At 42.7% G+C, this 25487-nt stretch overlaps 1 protein-coding gene across 3 annotated transcripts in view; it reads left to right on the top strand.

Annotated features, from left to right (window-relative positions):
• ZNF236 (zinc finger protein 236) overlaps nt 1-25487 on the top strand; it is a 274436-nt gene that overhangs the window by 119977 nt on the left and 128972 nt on the right. For all 3 annotated transcript variants that reach the window (XM_040353869.1, XM_040353871.1, XM_040353870.1), the window contains 3 exons: nt 701-845; nt 6645-6905; nt 23067-23308. In XM_040353869.1, coding sequence (XP_040209803.1) covers nt 701-845; nt 6645-6905; nt 23067-23308 — 648 coding nt within the window. The remainder of the gene's footprint in view (nt 1-700; nt 846-6644; nt 6906-23066; nt 23309-25487) is intronic.

Raw genomic sequence — 25487 nt, 5'->3', positions numbered from 1 at the left:
CTTTACATTAGATGTCAAGAGCCACTCCACCATAAGAAGTTGAGTCCCCCACTCTCCCTTACATTACAGTGCACCCCCTTTCCTTATGCTGCTGCTGGGAAGAAGCTGGATGCATTGCTTGAAAGCAGAAAGTAAGGGTCTGGAGTAGGACCAGAGGAGGGCTGGAGCTCTCCTGCAGTTGCAGGAGAGGTGCGAAGGCCACATGAAATTGCCTGGAGGGCCGGATTCGGCCCACGGCCTTGTATTTGACACCTGTGCTCTACCCTATTATTAGCTGTCCACCTGAGAGCTGATACTCCATCCTGTACTATCTTAGTTTATGTGTTCCTGTAGTGAATTCTAATAATGTACTTCTGTCCGTTTTTAAAGCTAAAATGTTCCTTTCACAAGCATTCTAGGCACTTCCAGGTACCAGTTGATTTAATTGACATTGACAATTTGCTGCTGCGGGGAGTCCCTAACTCTGGCCCCTATGGTATGCAAATCCCATGCTCTGAAAGTGAGCAGATTACTGCCCACATTGTGTATCAGCCTGCAAGCACACCCCAAATGTCCTGCCTAAAACAGTGTGGGTGGGACATCACACAAGTGCTTGATGCAAGATCTGCAAATAGTCTAGGTATAGACTATATTTTATTTTTGCATTTCTTTAGGTACTATTAAATATTGCCATACTAAAATGTGTTTTTTTCTTTTAAAGGTCTTATTCAGCCAATCCCTCGGAACAGTCAGTTTTTTCAAAGCTATTTTATTAATAGTTACACACATGAAGTTGATCGACCATACAAGTGTTACTATTGTCAACGTGCCTATAAGAAATCCTGCCACTTAAAACAGCATATCAGGTAATAGCATTGTTATAGAAATGCTGATAATTGCTATGTTTAATTGTTTATATGACAACAGCTCTTCGTGTTGCTTTGAGCAGGTTTAAATTAGGATTTACCAAGGACAAGTTTAGCCTTTTTGTTTGTTCTAATCTATTCTAATATTATTACTATATATTATATATCTTATTTTGATTTGCAACATTTTACATATAACACCCTGGACATGTCTTGTAATATGTTTAAACACAGTTCTTACACATCAGTCTGGATAAAAAATAGAATGCCGTTTCTGTGGGGAAGAGAGCGTGTCTTTTTATTAACAGTTGTATATCAATAAACATAACCTTACTTTAACCACTTCCTTACTGGACACTTAAACCCCCCTCCTGCCCAGGCCAATTTTCAGCTTTCAGCACTGATGCACTTTGAATGACAATTGCACGGTCATGCAACGCTGTACCCATATAACATTTTTATAATTTTTTTCACACAAATAGAGCTTTATTTTGGTGGTATTTAATCACCACGGGGGTTTTTATTTTTTGCTAAACGAACAAAAAAAAAAAAATCATGTTTCATAGTTTTGTCAGAATGTTTATACTGAAATAATAAAATGGTATTGTATCTATTAAATTATGCAAATATTGGTTTTGGGAGATTTGCCTATTTTCATAAATATCAACAAGAAATTCAAGTTTGTTTATCCGTGCTATTTTGAAGACAAGTGACACAAATGATATGCCTAAAAATATATATTTATTAACTAAAAATACAGTGCAAATTAATGTCAGGTATATTTCGTGATAATGCAAATAAATGGATGTCCTTCTATAGATCAAAGATAAATGATGATTCAGATAATATTAATTTCTACTCAAGCTCTATTGGTAAATTACCACATTTCAATTCTTGAATGATACTTGTACATTTTAGACTTGGTTACTTGTGAATATATTCCTGTGGTTTCACAGACTTTTGTAAACCATTGTTGTTTACCTTTAGGCCCCTTTCATACATGTGGAACATTCAGATCCGCCTGTCAGTTTTTTCAGGCGAATCTGAACAGGTGCTCCATATACCACTATGGAGCGTCGGATGTCAGCGGTGACATGTCCGCTGACACCCGATCAGCCGCGATCGATCCTCTCCGCTAAAATGTGACGGATGCAAACCGTATTTTGCATCCGTCTGGCGGATCGAATTTGATCACGAACAGACGGTTCGTTTTTATCCGATCCCCTATAGGGGAGAGTGGAGATCTGACTGTTCTGCCTCTGCACAGTGTGCAGAGACAGACCATTCATCTGCCGGCTCAGCGGGGATCAACGGAGTTCACGGCCAACGCCCTCTGAACAAAAATCCATGGAAAAGTTTGTATGAAGTCCGATCGTGTGTATGAGGCTTTACATTTTCCCAAATCCTGAAAAAACAAACTCTAGAAGTTTAAGAAGCTGGGATTGGGGTACTTGGGTACTTGTTTAGAATATTTACTTCTACTGTATCAAGTTTTGTTGCTGCCTTTGATGCTTTTGGGGTGTTGGGCAGGGCCGGATTAACAATGGGGCTGATGGAGCTGCAGCTCCAGGCCCCTTTCTCAAGATAGGCCCATTTGCCAAGAATTTTTTTTTCTAAGATCGAATTTGGGGGGTTGTAGCTCGATGACCAGAGGTCACAGAAACCCCACATTTGGTGGTAGTTATGGGAAGAGCTACCCCACAACTGGTTAAAATATGGGACGGCTATCATTTATGGTTCCGGAGATAGGGGCCTGCTTGCACAGCCTGTCAGAAGCTACATTCAGAGCGGCCAATATAAATACAAGCTGACACACTACAGCAGACTGATAGGATCACAGGGCTTATAATAATTATTTGTATATTACTCATGGTAATTAACCCCTTGCCACCCAGGCCAATTCTGACACTTCTCTACTACATGTAAAAATCATCATTTGTTTTTTGCTAGAAAATTACTCTATGGTGGTCTTTGCACTTTTTATGTTGCACGGTACAGAGCTGCACGATTCTGGCTAAAATGAGAATTGCAATTTTTGTGCTTAGAAGATAGATCATGATTCTCTCACGATTGTTGCGGCGTAACATCATCTTTCACATAAAAAAAAAAAAAAAAAAAAAAAATGGGCTAACTTCACTGTTTTGTTTTTATGGTTTTTATTATTCATTGAAGTGGGAAAATGCAGTGTGACATAACATATTGCAGCAATAGCCATTGTATTCCCTAGAGTCTCTGCTAAAATATATATAATGTTTGGCAGTTCCAAGTAATTTTCTAGCAAATAATATTGCTTTCTAACTTAAGAAACAAGTGTTGGACTTTAAGTGGTTAAATTTAGTTACAATGTTAGTTAGTTACAATGTTTCATTTTGTTTACAAACTTCGCAGACTGCCCAGATTTTTTCTTTACACACAGAAGTTTATCCCTTTGATCTGAGAAGGAAGTGTTAGTTACAATGTTTCCTGTTAAAAACTTGGCAGACTGCCCAGATATTTTCTTTTGATAGCTGAAAGTCTCTCCACTTGTTATATGAAAGAATCAGCAAACTCTGCATTGAAGATCGTCAGGAGGGTTGAATTGAGATCACGATTTTTTTAACGATTAATTGTGCAGCTCTAGCACGGTATTTGCGCAGCAATTTTTTAAACATGTTTTTTTGGAAAAAAATGTTTCATTCATTAAAAAAACAGTTAGTTAGTTAAGTTAGCACAATTTTTTTTGGTATCCTAAGCGATGCTTTACATTTTTTTAGGTTACATGTTTAGAGTTACAGAGGAGGTCTAGTACTAGAATTATTGTTCTCGCTCTAACGATCGTGGCGTATGTAACCTGTGTGTATCTGGCTCTGATACTACCAGTGCCTACCCAGCCACTGACTAGTATCTCTCCCCAGCCTGTCCCCACACACCCTCTCACCTGCTGACCTGTGGATGGGGGAATCACTCCTGCAGTGTTATTGTGTCCTGCCAGTGCGTACAATGATCAGTGTTGATAACTTTAGCTGGCAGCACTGATTGCTTTAAGAAAAAAAACAGGCTGGTTGTACTCAAGTTGATTAATAGATTGACTTGTGTAAAACCAGCTAGCCCATACATAGATTGACTATGGCTGGTCTCTGCATAATTGGCGTAATTTCAATCCATGTATGACCCGCTTAACCACTACTCAGTCACTAAATATCCTTCCACTCCTGTACATAGTGCTCACTGTCATACTCTCCACACTCCTCTCCTGTACATAGTGCCCACTGTCATACTCTCCACACTTCTCTCCTATACATAGTACCCACTGTCGCACCCTCCACACTCCTCTCCTGTACATACTGCTCACTGTCATACCCTCCACACTCCTCTCCTATACATAGTGCCCACTGTCATACCCTCCACACTCCTCTCCTATACATAGTGTTCACTGTCATACCCTCCACACTCCTCTCCTATACATAGAGCCCACTATCATACCGTCTACATTCCTCTCCTGTACATACTGCCCACTGTCATACCCTCCACACTCCTCTCCTGTACATACTGCCCCATCATACCCTCCACACTTCTCTCTGGTACGTACTACCCTCTGTCATACCCCCTCACTCTTCCTGTACATACTGCCCATTGTCATACCCTTCACACTCCTCTCCTGTACATAGTGCTTTTTTCCATACCCTTTGTACTCCTCTCCTGTACATAGTGCCCACTGTTAGACCCTCCACATTCCTCTCCCTCACCTGCACATACTTCCCACTTATATACCGTCCATACTCCTCCCCTATGTCGCTTACCCACAAAAACAGTTCTTTAAAATTATACTGAATATCCTCAATGTTACCAGCTCTAGAATGGACACACTTTTGTTAGTTCAACTAAAGGAAATATCAGTTCTCATATTTGTTCTGCCCCATTATTAATACTCATTTAATTTTGTGATTACTACTATGATGTATAGAGGAACATCGGGGATCTCAGCTACTCTAAATATAGCACTTATATAAAAAAGTGGCCCTGAAAATATTTTTAAAATGTTGGCAACTGTGCACTTAGGCACTGCCCAAGGGCCACCGTCCACCGGGTCAGTAGGGGGCCCCATGAGAGGCTCCTGGGATCCTGTGATAATAAAGCGGTAGTAAACTTTCCTGACATTACTACTTTTTAGAGGCCCTGGGGTAGGTTATGCCACAACGTACAAGTATGCACAGCATATTATCACATTAGTGTACACTTCAATTTTCAGACTGAGCCCTCCAGTGCTGCGCTGCGATGAATCAGGCGGGGCCCGGGCACTTCCATCTTCACCCGGTCTTCCTTCTGGGTTCTGTGCCTTTGGTCACTTGCCTTGGCTGGGCTGCGTTCATGTCATTCCCACACATTTATTTATTATTTATTACACCCCATTCACACCTCCGCGACAAAACGCCCGACGCCGGCCGCTCGTGCCGCTGGAGGGGAGAATTCCCATTGCTGTCTATGAGATGGTTCACATCTCATAGACGCCGTACACCTGCGGCATGAAAAAAAGTCCTGGACCCTTTTTTTCAGGCGGCATTGGCGTTCGGCCATACAAAGCAATAGGAAGGATTTGTAAAAAAAAAGTTACACTATTCGCGGCAAAATACGCCGCGTACGCGGCGTTACTTGTCGCGGAGGTGTGAATGCAGCCTAAAAGGCCCCACCAAAATCCTCAGCACCAGGCCCATGATGTTCTTAATCTGGCCCTGGTGTTGGGTACTTGTTTAGAATATTTACTTCTACTGTATCAAGTTTTGTTGCTGCCTTTGATGCTTTTGGGGTGTCCTTGTAACAACAGGACAAAAATTAGGCTAGCAGGGGTTAATGGGACAGAAATTCACAGACAGTTCACATTTTACTGAAAAAAGGTTTCTTCCAGTTTGTGTCCCAGAGGAGAGATTTCTTATCCAGACAGAAAATCTTATTGGGCACAAAAAAAAACTAGAATAACAGCAGAATGTGTTCTAACCCTTTACCACTATGTGCAAAACTGGGATTGGGGTACTTGGGTACTTGTTTAGAATATTTACTTCTACTGTATCAAGTTTTGTTGCTGCCTTTGATGCTTTTGGGGTGTCCTTGTAACAACAGGACAAAAATTAGGCTAGCAGGGGTTAATGGGACAGAAATTCACAGACAGTTCACATTTTACTGAAAAAAGGTTTCTTCCAGTTTGTGTCCCAGAGGAGAGATTTCTTATCCAGACAGAAAATCTTATTGGGCACAAAAAAAAACTAGAATAACAGCAGAATGTGTTCTAACCCTTTACCACTATGTGCAAAACTGGGATTGGGGTACTTGGGTACTTGTTTAGAATATTTACTTCTACTGTATCAAGTTTTGTTGCTGCCTTTGATGCTTTTGGGGTGTCCTTGTAACAACAGGACAAAAATTAGGCTAGCAGGGGTTAATGGGACAGAAATTCACAGACAGTTCACATTTTACTGAAAAAAGGTTTCTTCCAGTTTGTGTCCCAGAGGAGAGATTTCTTATCCAGACAGAAAATCTTATTGGGCACAAAAAAAAAACTAGAATAACAGCAGAATGTGTTCTAACCCTTTACCACTATGTGCAAAACTAAACATCTATATTGTAATATCCACCTGGAATTCATGTTTGTATTTTCTACCAAGAGATTCATGTTTAGGAAGATCAGACTTTGTGCAATTTACCAACAATACAGAACCTTCCACAGAGTCTTCCCAAAGTATAGAAAGATTTTGCTATTTTGAGACAACTTTTCATAGTTGTGTTTCTTTTTCTGTCTAAATATTTGTTCTTTTTTTTTTACCATAGGTCTCACACTGGTGAAAAGCCCTTTAAGTGCACTCAATGTGGAAGAGGTTTTGCGTCCTCTGGAGTCTTAAAAGCACATGTTAGAACTCATACTGGATTGAGGTCCTATAAGTGCCCTGTATGTAATGGAGCTTTTACGACCGGTGGCAGTCTCAGGCGTCACATGGGTATTCATAATGACATGCGGCCGTATATGTGTCCTTATTGTCAGAAAACATTTAAGACATCCATAAACTGCAAAAAACACATGAGAACCCACAGGTAAATAATAAATATTCAAATCGTTTTGTTTATGCACACTTTTAGTTTGCTAAACTCCAGTACAAAAGTTTGTGTTATGTTTTTTATTGAGTGTTCCTCTAGTTTTAAAATGCATTGGCAAAACCAATGTCTGTGAGTAATCCTAGGCAGATTACATTTGCATGCAGATTGCTCTAGGTATAGAGCAGATATGACGCTGAGCCTTTCATGATTAATAAATGAAAGTGGCAGACCAAGTACAGCCAGGATGGGGAAGCACGAGCTAGATGATGCACAACATCAGAAAATGTAGCGGGCTCTATCTGACTTGCTGCAGCTTTTGACGTACACTGTGGAAAGCTTTGTGTCCAGCGAAATCAGAGTAAGCATTTACAATACTGGGGATGAGCCTGTATAACCTTGCTAATCTAAAGCTAAGGCCTCGTACACACGTCCGAGAATCTCGTCAGGAAAAACCCGTCGTTTTCCTTGACGAGATTCTTGGCAAGAAACTCTTGCCGCCGGAGTGTATGGACTTTCATTGAAAGGAAAGAACGCGGTGACGTCATGCTGTCGCCGCCATCTTGCTTACCTGTCGCCGTGGAAGCTTCCGCGCATGCATGAAAATCATTTCGAGCATGCGCGGGTTTCCACGGCGACAGGTAAGTATACACACTCTTGGGTTTCTCGTCGGGAAACAGGCTGACAAGAATCTCGACGAGAAAAAAGAGAGCAGGTTCTCTTTTTTTTTTTCTCGTTGAGATTCTGCCCAGATTTCCAAACGAGAAACCTGAATGCCTCGTACACACGAACAGGAATCTCGGCAAGAAGCTGTTTTCTTGCTGTTTTTTGCCGAGAAACCCGGTCGTGTGTACGAGGCCTAAGGCTAGAGTTCAGCTTTAATCTATGTAAAGCTTGAGAATGGTTGGTTGCTAGCAAGCAGTCTGACCACTAAAAATGTATATAAATGCTTAAAAGCTTTTTTTAAAACAATAAAAGTTTGTTTAAATGATATATTAAATATTTAAATAAATGTTATAATTAAAAAAATGCTCAACAAATGTTGGCTGTTCTGCATATGGTGTGAGAAGTACACACAACAGAGCTCCAGTTTTTTTTGTCAGGGAATAACACCAATAGTTATTGTACAGTTGATCCCCTACGAACATGTATTTGCATGTCCAATCGTGTAAAGCTGGGTACACACACACAGGTTTTTTTGTTCAACCCAATGAGCTGAATGAAACAATAATTGACAGATCGCTGTACTAACACAAGCAATATTGGTGCGGTGATCTCCCTCGTTGTGCCATTGTGTTCTGACAAGCAATTGTCTGCAAGCGCTGATCTTTGTTGGATTTACGAACGAGCTCCCGGTACAGAACTCGTTCATAAGCTTGAGCCCAAGATTCCCCAGGGCGTGGAGTCTAAGATCCAGCTGGTATACACCAGAGCCTCTAGTGGTGAGGATGGCCTTAGCTGCAACTGATCCAGGTCGAGGCCCCCAGAGTCCTCTAGGTCACGCTCCATAGGGAGAGAGGGGAAGCAGCCACTCAGGACACAAGAGACAGTGAAGGGTTAAGCCAAGGTCAGGGCGACAAGCAGACAAGGATAAACAAGGGACAGGCCAAGGGTCAGGGTCACAGGCAAACAGGAGTAGTCAAGGACAAGCCAAGATCGGTACACAGAGATAAATGTAGCACACGGCAAGCAGGAACCCAAACACACAATGCTTAACAAACAACGTTGATCAGCAGGGCAGACCTGCAATGCACTGGTTAATATAGGGTTCCTGATATGGCCTGGGGTGGAGCCATACAGGGAAGAGAGATGATAAAAGCAGCCAGGTGAGAGGGTGTGGCCTCTAAGGTGAACACATGGAGAGCATAGTAAGCTGCCAGACATTACTGCATATCCATGACAATGTGCAGTAATGCAGTAGTGTAACATGAACGACTATGTCTTTGATGGTATTTTTTGATAAGCATTAAATGCTTTCTAAGACAGAAGCAAAAACACCGTATTTTTCTTCTCTTGATGTTTGTTTGGACTAAAGTAGGGATGCACTGATACCAGTTTTTTTAAGACCGAGTACGGGTACCGATACTTTTTCTCAAGTACTCGGTGATACCAATTACGCATCTTCCCCCTGGAGGCCCAAGTGACTCACCAGCACACCTGCCGGCTTGCCAGAGACCCGAAGAAAGCGGCTCTGATTGGGTCTCGGATCTAGTAACCCAGAAGCGATGTCATGACTTTAATGGAGCCTTAACAGGGCCAGATAAAAAAATAAATAAAAGGCAGTATTCCAAACAGCCAAACGTGTTTTGAATGCTTTTAAGTGCAAAGGAGGGATTTGGCGTACTATAGACCCCAGATCCCTCCAAGAAAATACCTGACATGTGACTATTGCTGTCACAAGGGATGTTTACATTCCTTGTGACAGCAATAAAAGTGATCAGTATTTTTTTTTTAAGGGACAGTGTAAACAAAAAAGTAAAGTGCCCCATCCCTCTGTGCTTGCATGCATCAGAGAACACATATAAGTCGTGCCTGCAAATGTAAACAGTGTTCAAACCACACATGTGAGGTATCACCACGATAGTTAGAGTGGGATCAATAATTATTGCACTGGACCTCCTCTGTTACGCTAAACAGGTAACTGTTAAACATTTTTAAAGCGTCGCCTAGGGAGTGTTTTTTTTTTTTTTTTTTTTACAGGAAAAGCTATTTTTTTTAGACAATTCAGCATTACAACTCAAGCAATTTACAGAACATAATAGTGCAGCAGAATAAATCAGAACCTCCGTAAGTAGGCGGGGAGTCCCGCCCATACATCACCTAGGAGAATAGCTCTATTAATCACCCAGTATGACATAAAAGCCCAGTCACACCACCACCCCCATCGGTTCCCTCAGTATATAAGTTAACATGTACAACAAGAATCTGGGGGCAGGGAGGGGACCAGTGATAAGGGGAGTAATCAAGGGGATAAGGAGAGCAGAGCAAGAGGAAGGGTGAGGGGGGGGGGGGCCCACAGGGGAATCAGGAGAGGGAAGGCGGCCATCACATCAGTCATACCGACCGTACATTTAGAGGGAGAGGGGATCAAAAAACGCACAAGTGTCAGACCAAGCAGACCATACTTTATCATATTTCCCCGGACACTGCCTGCTTTTATAGGTCAGCCTGTACAATGGGAGCACCAAGGTCACCGATCTCCGCCAGGAGTCATGAGTAGGAGGGTCCTTCGACTTCCATTTTAACATAATCTCCTGCCTAGCGTAGTATAAGGTAAAATGTTAAGCATAACTTACAATATCTATCTCCCTCCACATCTCCCATTTAGCTCAGCAGTAAAAGTTTCGGGTCAGCCTGGGAGATGTTTAAATACAGCAGTTTGTCGCCAGTCCATGACATATTGGGTATTTATTTACCTGGCGTAACATAATCTCTTACATTATACAAAATTGGGCGAACTTTGCTGTTTTTTTTTTTTTTAAGTGTATTTTTTCCCAAAAAATTGTGTTTGAAAGACCACTGTGCAAATACAGTGTGACATAAAATATTGCAACAGCCGCCATTTTATTCTCTAAGGTCTCTGCTAAAAAAATGTATATCATTTTTGGGGGTTCTAAGTAATTTTCTAGCAGAAAGTACTAATTTTAACCACTTGCCGCCCCCCAATGACATATTGACGTTGGCAAAGTGGTTGTAGAATCCTGAGTGGACGTCATATGACGTCCTCAGGATTTTAAGCCGATGCGCGCCCTCGGGGGCGCGCATCGCGGCGATCGTTGTTGCAGGGTGTCAGTCTGACACCCCGCAACACTGATCAAGGTAAAGAGTCTCTCATGGAGACTCTTTACCACGTGATCAGCCGTGTCCAATCACGGCTGATCACGATGTAAACAGGAAAAGCCGGTAATCAACTTTTCCTCACTCGCGTCGGTCAGACACGAGTAGGAGAGCCGATCGGCTGCTCCTGTGACAGGGGGGGTTTGTGCTGATCGATTATCAGCACAGCCACCCGAGGATGCCCACTGGACCACCAGGGATGCCCACTGGACCACCAGGGATGCCCACTAGACCACCAGGGATGCAAAAAAAAGGTATGCCACCCTAGACCACCAGGGATGAGGAGGACACAAAAAATGGATGCCAATCAGTGCCGCAATGGATGCCAATCAGTGCCCACAATGGGCATCACTGATTGGCAGGCATTGTTTGGCACTGATTGGCATCCATTAGTACAACACATACTATAGTGCCCATCTATGCCCATCTGTGCCACCTATCAGTGCCCATCCTTGCCGCCTATCAGTGCCCATCCATGCCGCCTATCAGTGCCCATCCATTCAATGCTGCCTATCAGTGCCCATCCATGCCGCCTATCATTGCCCATATGTGCCGCCTATCCATGCCTATCCGTGCCAATCTGTGCTGCCTATCCGTGCTGCCTATCTGTGCTGCCTATCTGCGCTCATCTGTGCCACCTATCCGTGCCGCCTATCCAAGCCCATCCACGCCGCCTATCCGTGCCGCCTATCAGTGCCCATCCGTGCCGCCCATCAGTGCCGCATATTAGTGCCCATCAACGCCACCACATCAGTGCCACCTCATCGGTGCCCATCAGTGCCGCCTTATCAGTGCCCATCAGTGCAGTACCATCAGTGCCCATCAGTGAAGGAGAAAACGTACTTATCTACAATGTTTTATAACAGAAACAAAAAAAAACATATTTTTTCTAAATTTTCGGTGATTTTTTTTTGCAGAAAATAAATATCCCAGAGGTGATCAAATACCACCAAAAGAAAGCTCTATTTGTGGGTACAAAATGATAAAAATTCAGTTTGGGTATAGTGTAGCATGACCGCGCAATTGTCATTCTAAATGCAACAGCGCTGAAAGCTAAAAGGGGTTAAAGGACCAATAAGGAGGAGAGAGAGGAAAGGGCCCAAAAAATATTTTTACAGGTACATGCAGGATTTGCATGCAAGTTCAACCATCCATATCTTTGGATCCACTAAACTTTTTGATTTTCCATCAATTGAAAGTAACTTCTGCATTTTTTTCAACATATGCTTGGTTGTTCCATTAACACAGGTTTATAATATGATGTTGTTTAAAGCCGAGGGAATATTGATCTTTTTGTTTAAATCAGTATTTTAATATTTGCTGAAATCCTTTTCTTTTTATAACTGCAGGCATAGGCTTCCCTTTATTTTTCAAAGAAATTATGACAATTAAGACAAAATATATTTGAAAACACTCATCTAATTGTAGTAATAACATTGCATTTAAAAAGGACTCCTGCATTTCAAACTTTTTTTCAACCAATATTAAACTATTCATGTCAGTTTCTAGGTCTTCTGCGCAGCTTTTTCATCTGACCTAATTACAGTTGTTGTAATTGCTGAATGCAGACAGGACCACTATTGTCATCCACCCACAGCTACTGGGAACAGAATATATGGTGGTTATTATGATGCTTTATTTTTCTCATTTTATGAAGTCTTTCTGATCTCCATGGAACAATATATTCCTTTTATTTATGCACATGTCCCCAAAATAATAACTCTTGTGTGTAGTACACCAATACATCTAATTTGCTGGAAAAAAATAGAGGTTAGAGGTGAAAAATACTGAATTTGCTTGGTTTCAGAGCAAAAAAAGCACTTTTCAGAAATTAACTCTGTTTTTTGTGTCAGCGTCATCTAGGCCTTTCCTTAAGCATATCTGTTTATACTCCCTTATTATAGGCTGTATTTGTTTGTTTTTTTGTGAGATAAAATTATTTCTTATAGTTAGAGAAAGCGGTAATCAAATGATCAGGTACTATTTTAGAATATGGACTTATTTTCTTGCCTAAGTTGATTTATTGGTAACGATGAGGATTTCCAATGGTAAGCTATTTTCCATTGGATGGATACACAGATTGTGTGGACTAGTCTTAATTGATACATGGTCAAACCTAGAACTGGGCTGAACAAAAGACAGTTGGGGAGAGTGAGTTTTATATTGTTATTTCAGCACTGGATTAACTAAAAGTTGGAAGTTGGGTATTGCCTGGGATGTGTTTTGGTATCCTTTGATATTAACCACTAGCCGAACAGCCGCCGCAGTCATACGGCGGCAGGTCGGCTCGGCTGCGTGAAATCACGTAGCTATATGTCACTTCACATTGCAGCCATTAGGGGCGCGCGCCCCCTGGTGCCGACGCGCATGCCCACCGGGCACCCGCGAGCGCTCGTTACAGAGACAGGTTCTGTCCGGGAGAAATGACCGTTCGTCTGTTCATACAATGTATGAACAGTGATCTGTCATTTCCCCTAGTCAGTCCCACCCCCCCTTCAGTTGGAACACACCGAGGGAACATAATTAACCCCTTCCTCACCCCCCCTAGTGTTAACCCCTTCCCTGCCAGTGGCATTTTTTACAGTAATCAATGCATTTTTGCCTATGGTCCCAGAAATTTGTCAAAAGTGTCCGAAGTGTCTGCCATAAGGTCACAGTACCGATAAAAATCGCAGATCGCCGCCATTACTAGTAAGAAAAAACATATTAATAAAAATGCCATAAAACTATCCCCTATTTTGTAAACGCTTATAAACACTTATTGCGATTTTTTTTACGAAAAATATGTAGAATAATACGTATTGGCCTAAACTGAGGAAACATTTTTTTTTTTATATTTTTGGGGGATATTTATTACAGCAAAAAGTAAAAAATATTCATTTGTTTTCAAAATTGTCGCTCTATTTTTGTTTATAGTGCAAAAAATAAAAACCGCAGAGGTGATCAAATACCACCAAAAGAAATCTCTATTTGTGGAAAAAAAAAGGACGCCAATTTTTTTGGGGAGCCACGTCGCACGACCGCGCAATTGTCAGTTAAAGCGACGCAGTGCCGAATTGCAAACAGTGGCCCGGTCGTTGACCAGCAAAATGGTCCGTGGCTGAAGTGGTTTAAAATAGGACAGTTGTTTTATGATATATTACTTAAACCAAGGGATTTGTAATTATAAGAGGGAAACCTGGGCCCATGTATTCATTACTTAAACTGATGTGATTGTGAGCAATGCTATCTGAGAGGTTCAGCAGGACATTTGTGTTCTGTATTATTTTTCTTGTCTGTGCAAATTGAAGCCCAGCAATTTGTATTCCCCCCAAGCTTGCAGAGCCTACTGCAGGTATTACCAAAGGTGACCATCGGGTTTGGTTGTATCAATCTTTGTGCTTTTTTTTTATTCTGGACACCTTACATATGCAGTACTGTATGGCCAACCTACAGATCTCATAGTAGAAGCCTTTCCCAGTCAGGGTGTTAGTGTTTCACCAGTTGCCTGTTTCACCGGTTGCCTGGGCAGATTGCTCCGTGTGTTCAGCGTTTTAAATGTTAAAGAACAGATAAATGTATATCTTGTAATTGGTATAGCTGATCATGGGCTCAGTGTCTTGCTCTTGTGCTCTAGTTGTTTTTTTTTTTTTAGTGAGGTTTAATTTCTTATGTTTTTATTTTAAAGTAATAGATTACAACAGTTACAGTATGTCAGATGACAACAACTTAGAATGAGATACAGCATTGAAATACAGATAAATGCAATAATAATTGTACTGTTGTAGGAGTTGAAGTATTATACAGATATAAATAAACATAAATAAAAAAGTTATAATAAATGGGAATGGGAACTAATGGAGGGAAGGGAGATGGTAGTGGTGTTCCGAAGTTGGATTTCATTTATTTTATTTCACTATTATCCATAAAAGGGGATCAATACCATGACATGAGAACTCTTGAGTCAAAAGTGTCTGACGTATAGTATATGGCCCAGGGTTTCCATATGCTATCGAATTTTTCCAATCCATTTTTGTCTAGCGCTTCTAGTTTAGCATGTACGAATGAAAGATTCATTCTTTTTTCGGCTTCCGACAACAGTAATGCAGGTGATTTCCATGCACTAGCTATTACCTGTTTTGCGGCTATCATAAACAAAAGAAATAACTTATGCTGATTCCGAGAAAGGGTTTCTGGTTTAATGTTAAGTAAGGCCGTCATTGGATCTGGTAATATAATACAGTCAAATATTTTAGAAGTGATTCTAAAAATCCCTTCCCAGAATTTCCTTACAAGTGGACACTGCCACCAGCTCTAGCTGTTTTTATTCAATACTTTAAATTATCTGCTAGTTCTGACAATACTGGAGACATGATTTCATCTTTTTGCTTTGTCATAAAATGTTAGATAAATATGTGCATTATGATTTTTTTCTTGTCATATAATCTATAGCTAAAATCTTTATAGTCAGGAGATTCCTTATTTACTACATCAAACCAGTTGGCAGTGGCGGCTGGTGCTCAAAATTTTTGGGGGGGCGCAAACGAAGAAGAAAAAAAATCGCAGCCTCACTGTGCCCATCAAATGCAGCCACTGTTCCATCAATTCGCACCACTGTGCCATGCCATCAAACGCAGCCACTGTGTCATGCCATCAAACGCAGCCACTGTGCCATGCCATCAAACGCAGTCACTGTGCCATCAATTGTCACCACTGTACCATGCCATCAAACGCAGCCACTGTGCCATCAATTGTCACCACTGTACCATGCCATCAAACGCAGTCACTGTGCCATCAATTGTCACCACTGTACCATGCCATCAAACGCAGCCACTGTGCCATGCCATCAAATGCAACCACTGTGCCATGCCATCAATTGTGGTCACTGTGCCATCAATTGTCACCACTGTACCATGCCATCAAATGCAGCCACTGTACCATGCCATCAAATGCAGCCACTGTACCATGCCATCAAATGCAGCCACTGTACCATGCCATCAATTGTGGTCACTGTGCCATCAATTGTCACCACTGTGCCATGCCATCAAATGCAGCCACTGTGCCATGCCATCAAATGCAGCCACTGTACCATGCCATCAAATGCAGCCACTGTACCATGCCATCAATTGTGGTCACTGTGCCATCAATTGTCACCACTGTGCCATGCCATCAAATGCAGCCACTGTACCATGCCATCAAACACAGCCACTGTGCCATGCCATCAATTGTGGTCACTGTGCCATCAATTGTCACCACTGTGCCATGCCATCAAATGCAGCCACTGTACCATGCCATCAAACACAGCCACTGTGCCAATTGTCCCCACTGTGTCACTGTCCAGTCATCCATCCACCTCGGAGCTTTATATTATAACCTGCTGGGACTTGTAGTTCTCCATCGTCTCCTGGGGCTCAGGTGCATGCAATCCACCATCTTTGTCCAGTTGTTCTCACTGCTGGGACTTGTAGTCCCATAGATGGTGGATTGCATGCACCTGAGCCCAGGAGAAGATGGGGAACTACAAGTCCCAGCAGGTTATAATATAAGACTCCCATCCACCTAGGAGCCTTATATTATAACCTGCTGGGACTTGTAGCTCCCCATCTTCTCCTGGGCTCAGGCTGCTGACGGCTGGCATTTCACCCATAATATGCATTGCATTGAACATTAAAAATAATTTATTAAAGCCCAACTCCATGAAAATGTTAAAAAAAATCCACCCTTGCAATGAGCCTACATCTGCACTGGGTTAATTGCTCACCATGTCTAGTGAACATTCGGCCGAAAAAATTCCAAATGTTCCACATTTTTTTTTATAGTGAATATTCGGCCGAAATCGCGGACAACCCAACCCCTCGTGTCGCGATTTCGGCCGAATATTCACTATAAAAAAAATTTTGCAAAAAAGGTAATCTTTAAAGAAGGGGGGTGGACCGCTCCTGCTGCCGCCGAACTTTACAAAGAAAACAGTCCATTACAGAGGGGCAGAGGCAGGCGGCATAGCTCAGCTTAGCTTACCTGTACTCGCACTGAGCGCCCCGAGTCCCGACGTCACTTCCTGTTCTTCCAGGGACGTCGGGACGGAACGAGCACAAATAGTGGATGCACCCGCCCAGCCATAACAATGCAGTCCATCGCGCCGGAAGCAAGTGGCGCGATGGACCGCGCCACAAAGGCATTTTTGGACTGCCAATGTAGCGCCACGTCTGCAATCCCGTGATTGCACAGACGTGGCGCTACCCATACTGCGCTGTTCCCGGCGCCCGATGCCCGGACTCCGTGCACATAAGAACCTTTTTTGGAATTTTTTTTTCCTTAAAGGGACATGTTTAAATAAAAACTTTTTTTTTTTTTTTTTTTAGATTTTTTTTTTACTGACTGGGGGAGGGGGGGGCGGCGCCCGGGCGCCCTTTATGGGCGGGCCGCCACTGCCAGTTGGGTTAGGTTTCAATAGATACAGGATTTATTTTTAAATGCTTTCTCACAGGTTTGTCATGTCCTTGATCACTATGGAACTTATCAAGCCCTCCAAAACAGAATTGTGTTTTTATTTCAACCTATTCATAGTACCCAGGAAGGATAGATTGAACTGCCTAGTTCTGTATAAAAGCGATTCAGGAAATTGTGACCATCCTGCCAGTATGGCTTGGGTTTGCCCTGCCTTTTAATACTATCCTCTTGCATGGGGCTTTAAATAAGTTCACCTTTCAAGACAAATTAATAAATACACATTTCTGAAGGGAAAAAAATGCTTTTTTTCCCTGTAGGAGCTTTTGAAAGCATTGTACCCGTGATCAATGGTTTAGGGGTACATAGGTCAGGCTTTTGCAGACAAGCCCCCCAGCTTTCTGCCCATACCTTCATACTGGCCATCTATTGCAAGCTGCAGGGCTTGTGAATAATTCCAAAAAGTGTACAAGTACACAGTTTATATGTTTCTCCTAGGAGAAATGCAGAGTCAGTCCATTGGACATGTTTCAAGAACGCTCATACATTTGAGTTTAAAGTCCATAAACATGATGATGCAGTATCGAAACGTAAGTAGTCCAACCACTGGGTCCATGTCAGTGGGGGGAAAAGCAACCATCAAGGGGAAAGATCCGCGTTCAGAAGATCAGTCAGATCAGTCAAATCTGGGTATGGGAATACACCCAAAATGCATTGTTTAGGGCATAATGTTAAGGGAGACCCCATCTAAGGCCCCCATTTTTAATATACTACAAACAAATTGGTTGCAGACTTTTCAAAGAGGCAGACATCAAAGGTATAGATACAAAATACTTTGGGTTTAATGAGCAGAGAAATGATCCTGGTCATGTAGGCTGAACAGAAAAAATACTTATGTGCAGGGCTTGCTTTAATCTGGGGTTTTTGGCTCTTCAGAAGCTTCTTTTTACACCTTTTATAGATATTATTATTATTATTATACAGGATTTATATAGCGCCAACAGTTTGCGCAGCGCTTAAAAAAATTAAGGCAGACATTACAGTTACAATATAATTTGGTGCAAGAAGAATCAGAGTAACCTGTTTATTAGAGCTTACAATCTAGGAGGGAGGGTCAATTGATACAAATGGTAATGGCTGTGGGGGGGATGAGCTAATGGAGAAAGTAAAACTGCATATTAGAAGCAGGATAAGCTTCTTTAAAGGGAAGGGTTTTGAGGGATATTTTTTGTCTGATCTCGTTTGCAAGTAGAGATGGGCCGAACGACGCCCTGTTCGGTTCGCACCAGAAGTTGTAAACATCGCAAAAGTTCGGAACTGAATAATGAACCCCAGTAAAGTCTATGGAACCCGAACTGGAAAAATCAAGTGCCCATTTTAAAAGCTTATATGCAAGTAATTGGGCATACAATGGTTATGGGGGTTGTTAAAATCACCTTTTTTAAATGAGCAGTGATTTACTGATGCTTAAAGTAAAACCATCAAAATAAGAAATAACAAAAAAAAAAGCTTCTCTGTAGGCTCATGTTCCTACCTTCCTCAACCTCAGAACCAACATCTGAGTCAAGCAATGGTTGTGCATCGTCAAGAAGCAAGTGGCTGACGCTGTGTTCAAATAACTCAGCTGACTCCTCCATGCCTGATGCAGGAGTAGCTGTGGACAAGGATGCAGAATAAGGCACTCTGGCAGCTGCAGTGGACTGCGTGCTAGTCTCTTCTTGGGTGACAGAAGATGAAGAGTTGGATTCAAAATGTCCGACTTCAAAATGGCCTCCAATGGTCACCACCCATCTTGAAAAGTTTCCCCCCTCACATATACTAATGTGCCACAAACAGGAAGTTAATATCACCAACCATTCCCATTTTATTAAGGTGTATCCATATAAATGGCCCACCCTGTATATCAGTGTGTTACTGCATGTTTAATGCAATATATATCCGTGTGTTACTGCATGTTTAATACAGTATATATCAGTAACGCACTTTTATATAATGTATTAAACATGCAGTAACATACTGATATATACTGCTTTAAATGTGCAGTAACACACTCGAATGTACTGCCCTAAACGGGCAGTAACGCACTGTAATATACTGCCTTTAACGCGCAGTAAGGCACTGATATATACTGCAGGAAACCTGCCCTGACAAATAAACTGACACTGAAGTAAAAACGAATAGTCACACTACAGTCACACTGAACTATCACCAGATTTACACAAAATATTTCACACTGACAATAGATTCACAATAGCACACTAAGGGCCAGATTCTCGTATCTCCGCGCAATTTTGGGCAGGTGTAACGTATCTGATTTACGTTACGCCTACGCAACTTACACGGGCAAGTACTGTATTCTCAAAGCACTTGTTCCGTAAGTTGCGGCGTAGCATAAATCGGCCGGCGTAAGCCCGCCTAATTCAAATTTGGATCAGGGGGGCGTGTTTTATGTAAAACTACTGTGACCCGACGTGATTGACGTTTTTGCGGAACACCGTCCGTGGAATTTCCCAGTGTGCATTGCTCCAAAGTACGCTGCAAGGTTAATTTTTTTTTACGTGAACGTAAATGACGTCCAGCCCCATTCACGGACGACTTACGCAAACGACTTAACTTTTTCAAATTTCAACGCGGGAACGACGGCCATACTTAACATTGGCTGCGCCTCATATAGCAGGGGCAACTATACGCTGGGAAAAGCCTAACGTAAACGTCGTAACTTTACTGCTTCGGCCGCGCGTACGTTCGGGAATTCGCGTATCTAGCTAATTTGCATACTCGACGCGAAATTAGACGGAAGCGCCACCTAGCGGTCAAAAAAAATGCAGTTTAGATCCGACGGCATAAAAGACTTAGGCCTGTCGGATCTAATGGATATCTATGCGTAACTGATTCTAAGAATCAGGCGCATAGATACGACGGGTCGGATTCGGACTTACGACAGCGTACATGGCGCTACGCCGTTGTAAGTCCTCTGAGAATCCGGGCCTAACTCGCTAGTAGCACTGAACAGCCCTGTTCTATCTCTTTTCATGCCAATATCACACTGCAAATGGCTGCTATGGGAAGAATATATTTATAGTGTGGGGTGGGATTAAGAGCAATGAGCCATGATTGGATAGAGCCATCATTACTTTCTCCAATAATGGCTCTGACAGTGCTCAGTGCCCTGATTGGGCAAAGCTTTCATTGCTTCAGCAAATCAGGGCTCCCAATGCACTATGTTGCCATGCAGTGCATTGTGGCCATTCGGCAGGCCAAACAAACGGCCGTACGCCTGATAATTCGGGTGTTCGCCGAACAGCCAATGTTAGGCCCGAACTCATGCTCGGGCCGAACTGTTCGCCCAACTCTATTTGCAAGGTGCCCTTTTTTGCTGCCATCACCTATGGATGGGAGGGTCTCTGAGATGGTGGCCTTATCATGTTAAAAGCCCTTCATAGTTTTGCACAAGGACAAGATTGTCTCGCAGCCTAAAGCCTCCTTTCTCGCTAAAGTGTTCTCTTCCTTCCACCTCAATCAGGATTTTATTCTTTTTTTTTTGTGTTTTTCTCCAAAACATCCCATGAAGTTTAGCAGGAAGAAAAAGATTGTTTGGGACTTGGGTGCTTACAATAACCAGAACTCAATGTTTAAAAAAATAAATAAATATTTAACCACTTGATGCCCCCAGGCCATCATATGACGTCCTTGACTTTGTGTGGAGATATCTTGAATGCCTGCAGCTACCGGCATCATTCAGTTATTGGCATTTTCAGCCGGTGATTCCCTACACCAGGGATAAGCAATTAGCGGACCTCCAGATGTTGCCAAACTACAAGTCCCATGAGGCATAGCGAGACTCTGACAGCATCAAGCATGACTCCCAGAGGCAGAGGCATGATGGGACTTGTAGTTTGGCAACAGCTGGAGGTCCGCTAATTGCTTATCCCTGCCCTACACCATAAGAATGATCATAGTGGCTGTTCCGCCGCTTGATCGTTCTTACGGGCGGCAAAGGGACGTCACACCTACAGCCACACCCCCCTACAGTTGTAAACACACTTGAGGTCACACATAACCCCATCAGCGCCCCCTGTGGTTAACTCCCAAACTGCAATTGTCATTTTCACAATGAACAATGCATTTTAAATGCATTTTTTGCTGTGAAAATGACAATGGTCCCAAAAATGTGTCAAAATTGTCCGAAGTGTCCGCCATAATGTCGCAGTCACGAAAAAAATTGCTGATCGCCGCCATTAGTAGTAAAAAAAAAATAATAGAAATGCAATAAAACTATCCCCTATTTTGTAAACGTTATAAATTTTGCGCAATCCAACCGATAAACGCTTATTGCGATTTTTTTTTTTTTTACCAAAAATAGGTAGAAGAATACGTATCGACCTAAACTGAGAAAAAAAAATGTTTTATATATTTTTGGGGGATATTTATTATAGCAAAAGTAAAAAATATTGCATTTTTTTCAAAATTGTCGCTCTATTTTTGTTTATAGCGCAAAAAATAAAAACCGCAGAGGTGATCAAATACCACCAAAAGAAAGCTCTATTTGTGGGGGAAAAAAAGGCCAATTTTGTTTGGGAGCCACGTCGCACGACCACGCAATTGTCCGTTAAAGCAACGCAGTGCCGAATCGCAAAAAAGGGGCAAGGTCCTTTAGCTGCATTTTGGTCCGGGTCTTAAGTGGTTAAATAAACATACAGTGTAAATATACATATCCACAAGCAAAAAAATTACATCCAAGATGCTTCATTCACATGCTTACCCCATAATTTACAATGTCATGAAGGTATATATGCTAACCCACCACATGGCTGCCTATGGAGAATATGGCGCTGCTAGCAGAAAATTGATTTCCACCACAAACGCCCTGGGCGTCTGTGCAGTCCTGCTTACATATCCCACCCCAGGAAATGTCTTTCTACTGTCTTAACATGGTATGCACTGTGAGGCCGGGTACACACGGACAAACATGTACGGTGAAAGCGGTCCGTCGGACCGTTTTCACCGTACATGTCTGGCAGAGGGCTTCTGTACGATGGTTGTACACACCATCGTACAGAAGTCCGCGCGTAAACAATACGCGGGGCGTGTCCGCGGTGTCGCCGCGCCGATGACGCGGTGTCGCCGCGACAATGACGCGGCGACGTGGGCGGCCTGCCTTTAAAATGCTTCCACGCATGCGTCAAAGTCATTCGACGCATGCGAGGGACGGCGGGCGCCTGGACATGTACGGTAGGTCTGTACTGACGACCGTACATGTCCGAGCGGGCAGGATTCCAGCGGACTGTTTTAAAACAAGTCCAGGAATATTTGTCCGCTGGGAAAAGGCCCGGCGGGCAAATGTTTGCTGGAATTCGGCCCGCTCGTGCCCACACACGACCAAACATGTCTGCTGAAACTGGCCCGCGGACCAGTTTCAGCAGACATGTTTGGTCGTGAGTACGGGGCCTGAGTCTACCTCTCAGCAAATGCCTCTTTGCCCTTCTAATTGTTTCACCTTCTAAATCTAAGGAAGGTGGGAGATTTCAAAGGTTTAGAAAGGTGTTTTCTGTTCACCATTTTGGATTTCAGCTTTCATCAATGCAATGACTTAATGACTAATGGCTACTTTTTTCTTTTGTGCTTTTACTCCTTCCCAACTTAATTCCATAAGATTAATTAAACACCAGCACTGGATGATGACACTAATTCAGAACTTACAGAAATGTATACAATAATTGTCCAGCTCTGACGAAGATTGGATAAGTAATCATATACAAGAGAGGGCTAGTTGTATGGGTACCATGCCACAATGCCCTAAATGACTCAAAATGTACTCATCCTATGTATTTCTCTCAGAATTAGCACTTTGCAGTAATCATTGCTAAAGTTTTATTTATTTTTATTTTACTCTTCTAGATATGAAGTTGCCCACCAACTCCAGCAACACCAGTCTGCACCTTCTGAAGAAACCCCCGTAGATCAGATTCATGTATCCAATCAAATACAGGTGGAAATAGAAGGAACTAATCTACATCAGCAAACCACTGTAGCCACGCAGCAGGAAGCAATTTTACAGCTCAGCCCACAGCCAGATATGGATACGGTTTCACCTGCTCTAGAGCAGACGCTTGTTGAACAACCTCTACATGCTGAAGAAGGTAAGCCTTTAACAGAGGCAAGACAACTTATCACATTGAAAATACATATGTTTGGTCTCCATGCACAGCATCAATTCCTGGTCACCACTGTGGCCCCTCCTTGCCTGAAATAATATTGCAAATTGGAAGGTAGAAAAGCCATGGCCTATGCCCACACCTATTCCACCTTCCAATTTGCAATGTTTTCGTTTACATCAAAAAAATTTACTTTACGAAATAAGCACCTCCAACAACCTTGGTTTTTACTACCAAGTGCTTACAGGTCAGGCTTTCTGTAAAATTGTTGTTTTATACAACAGTCTTTCTCCCTTTCTCTAACTAAAACAGCAAATGAGAATTTGTGATTGATTCTCTAGTAACAAAAAGAACTATTGAATTTACGAGATAGTTTACCTATTTCCTTGGTAATGAAACGAATATGTTGCCATGACACCTCAAATGATTTGTTTCCACAATTATAACATACCTCCTGACAGCACAGTTTATACAGGCATGGACACTTACCTTGACAATTAGTGCATTGAGCTGAGATAGCCACAGGTGCTATAGAGGTCAAGGTTATAGTCCGATGGCAGAAAAGCCCTGTCCCTAAAGACCCTTCAGGGGGTATGCTCATCATCGAGGGCGAAGGAAGGATGGGGCTGGTCCCTATGTATCCTGCCCAGAATAGGAAGCAATCTGCCATGGTAAGTTACAGTGCGTATTTCTGACCCAGGGTGCTGGCACTCCAAAGCTATAATGCTGTAGTGGAGCGCAGGCTGTGACACTTTACATATTGTGCTGCAGTCATGGAGGGGGGGCACCAGCCTTTTAAAATTGGTGGAATTTGGTGCAAGTCTGTAGTGCAGCTACTGTTGTGCCTACTTGGCCTCACTTTTAATGGCTTCACTGCAGATGTGCAAGCCATTGTGCTTTCTTTGGCATGCTCCCCATCAGCACTTGGCCTCAAAGCTCCTGCAGTATGCACAGTAATCTCGCTTCCAGGGTTCAGCAGTCTACGGTGCCTGATACAGAAGGCTTTGCCCCCTGCTCTCAGCAGCAAAGGTTTTGTGTACCCTTTGGGGGAACATTTGAGAAACTCACATGGCAGATTTAATGGCTGGTAAATAAAGAAGATCCTACCCCCCCCCCCACCCATAATTCAGAGGAATAAGGTTTGGATGAGATGCCTTCAGCTGAGATATCATGAAAGCTTAAGGATACCATTGCTACCCTTATTAACAAGGTATGCTCTTGTTTAGCTTTAAAGATTCCTGAGACTGCTTTCCCCAGTTGTTCAGCATGGGTTCTGTAAAAGTGCCCAAACCTGCTAAGACCTTCCCTGTCCATTTGCATTTAGAGCCTGTGAAGTGACTGGCCTCGCACTAAAACGCTCACCCCCAACTTTTTTACTCAATAGTATCCTATTGAGGTTTCCAACACAAATGAACAGTTCCTGTGGTTAACCAGGATGTGGATCTTTTAGCGTCAAGATCCAACAACAAACAGGTCTAGTGACCCTTTGTCCTTCGCAGTGGACACCTTGAGGAATCTGTGCGATCAGTTCAACCTGATCTATGCCCTTCTTCCTATACTACCTTTCTCTTGTTTCTCCACAGCATCAATATAGAGGAAATTCCAGGGATTCTCATTGCACCTAATGGCCCAGGAGGGCGTGGTTCTCAAACTCCTGGCAGATTCTCCATGGAACCTTATGAATCATGCGGACAGTCTGTCCCACTGGCTAGTTAACCTTCATACTGATGGATCACTAGCTTTAAAAGCATGAAGCCCCGTACACACGACCAGTTTCCTCGGCAGAATTTAGCTTCCGACCGAGTTTCTGGCTGAATTCTGCCGAGAAACCCGGCCGTGTGTACAATTTCGCCGAGGAAGCCGACGAGGAGCTCGACGAGGAAATAGAGAACATGTTCTCTATTTCCTCGTTGTTCTATGGGAGCTCTCGGCCCGCCGAGCTCCTCGGCGGCTTCAGGGCTGAACTGGCCGAGGAACTCGATGTGTTTGGCACGTCGAGTTCCTCGGCCGTGTGTACGGGGCCTGACTGTTTAATGAGCCTATCCAATTTAGTCATTTTTACTGTCTCGAGGGCTAGGAAGTCAGCTTCTCCCAAAGTCTACCATTGCACCTGGAGGGAATATTATGTTTGGTGTGAGACTAGGAGATTCCATCATAGGAGGTA

Source organism: Rana temporaria, chromosome 5 (genome assembly GCF_905171775.1).
Source record: "Rana temporaria chromosome 5, aRanTem1.1, whole genome shotgun sequence".
Lineage (NCBI taxonomy): Eukaryota > Metazoa > Chordata > Amphibia > Anura > Ranidae > Rana > Rana temporaria.
Note: the sequence above shows the minus strand (reverse complement) of the source record. Positions and strands in the feature narration are given on the sequence as shown.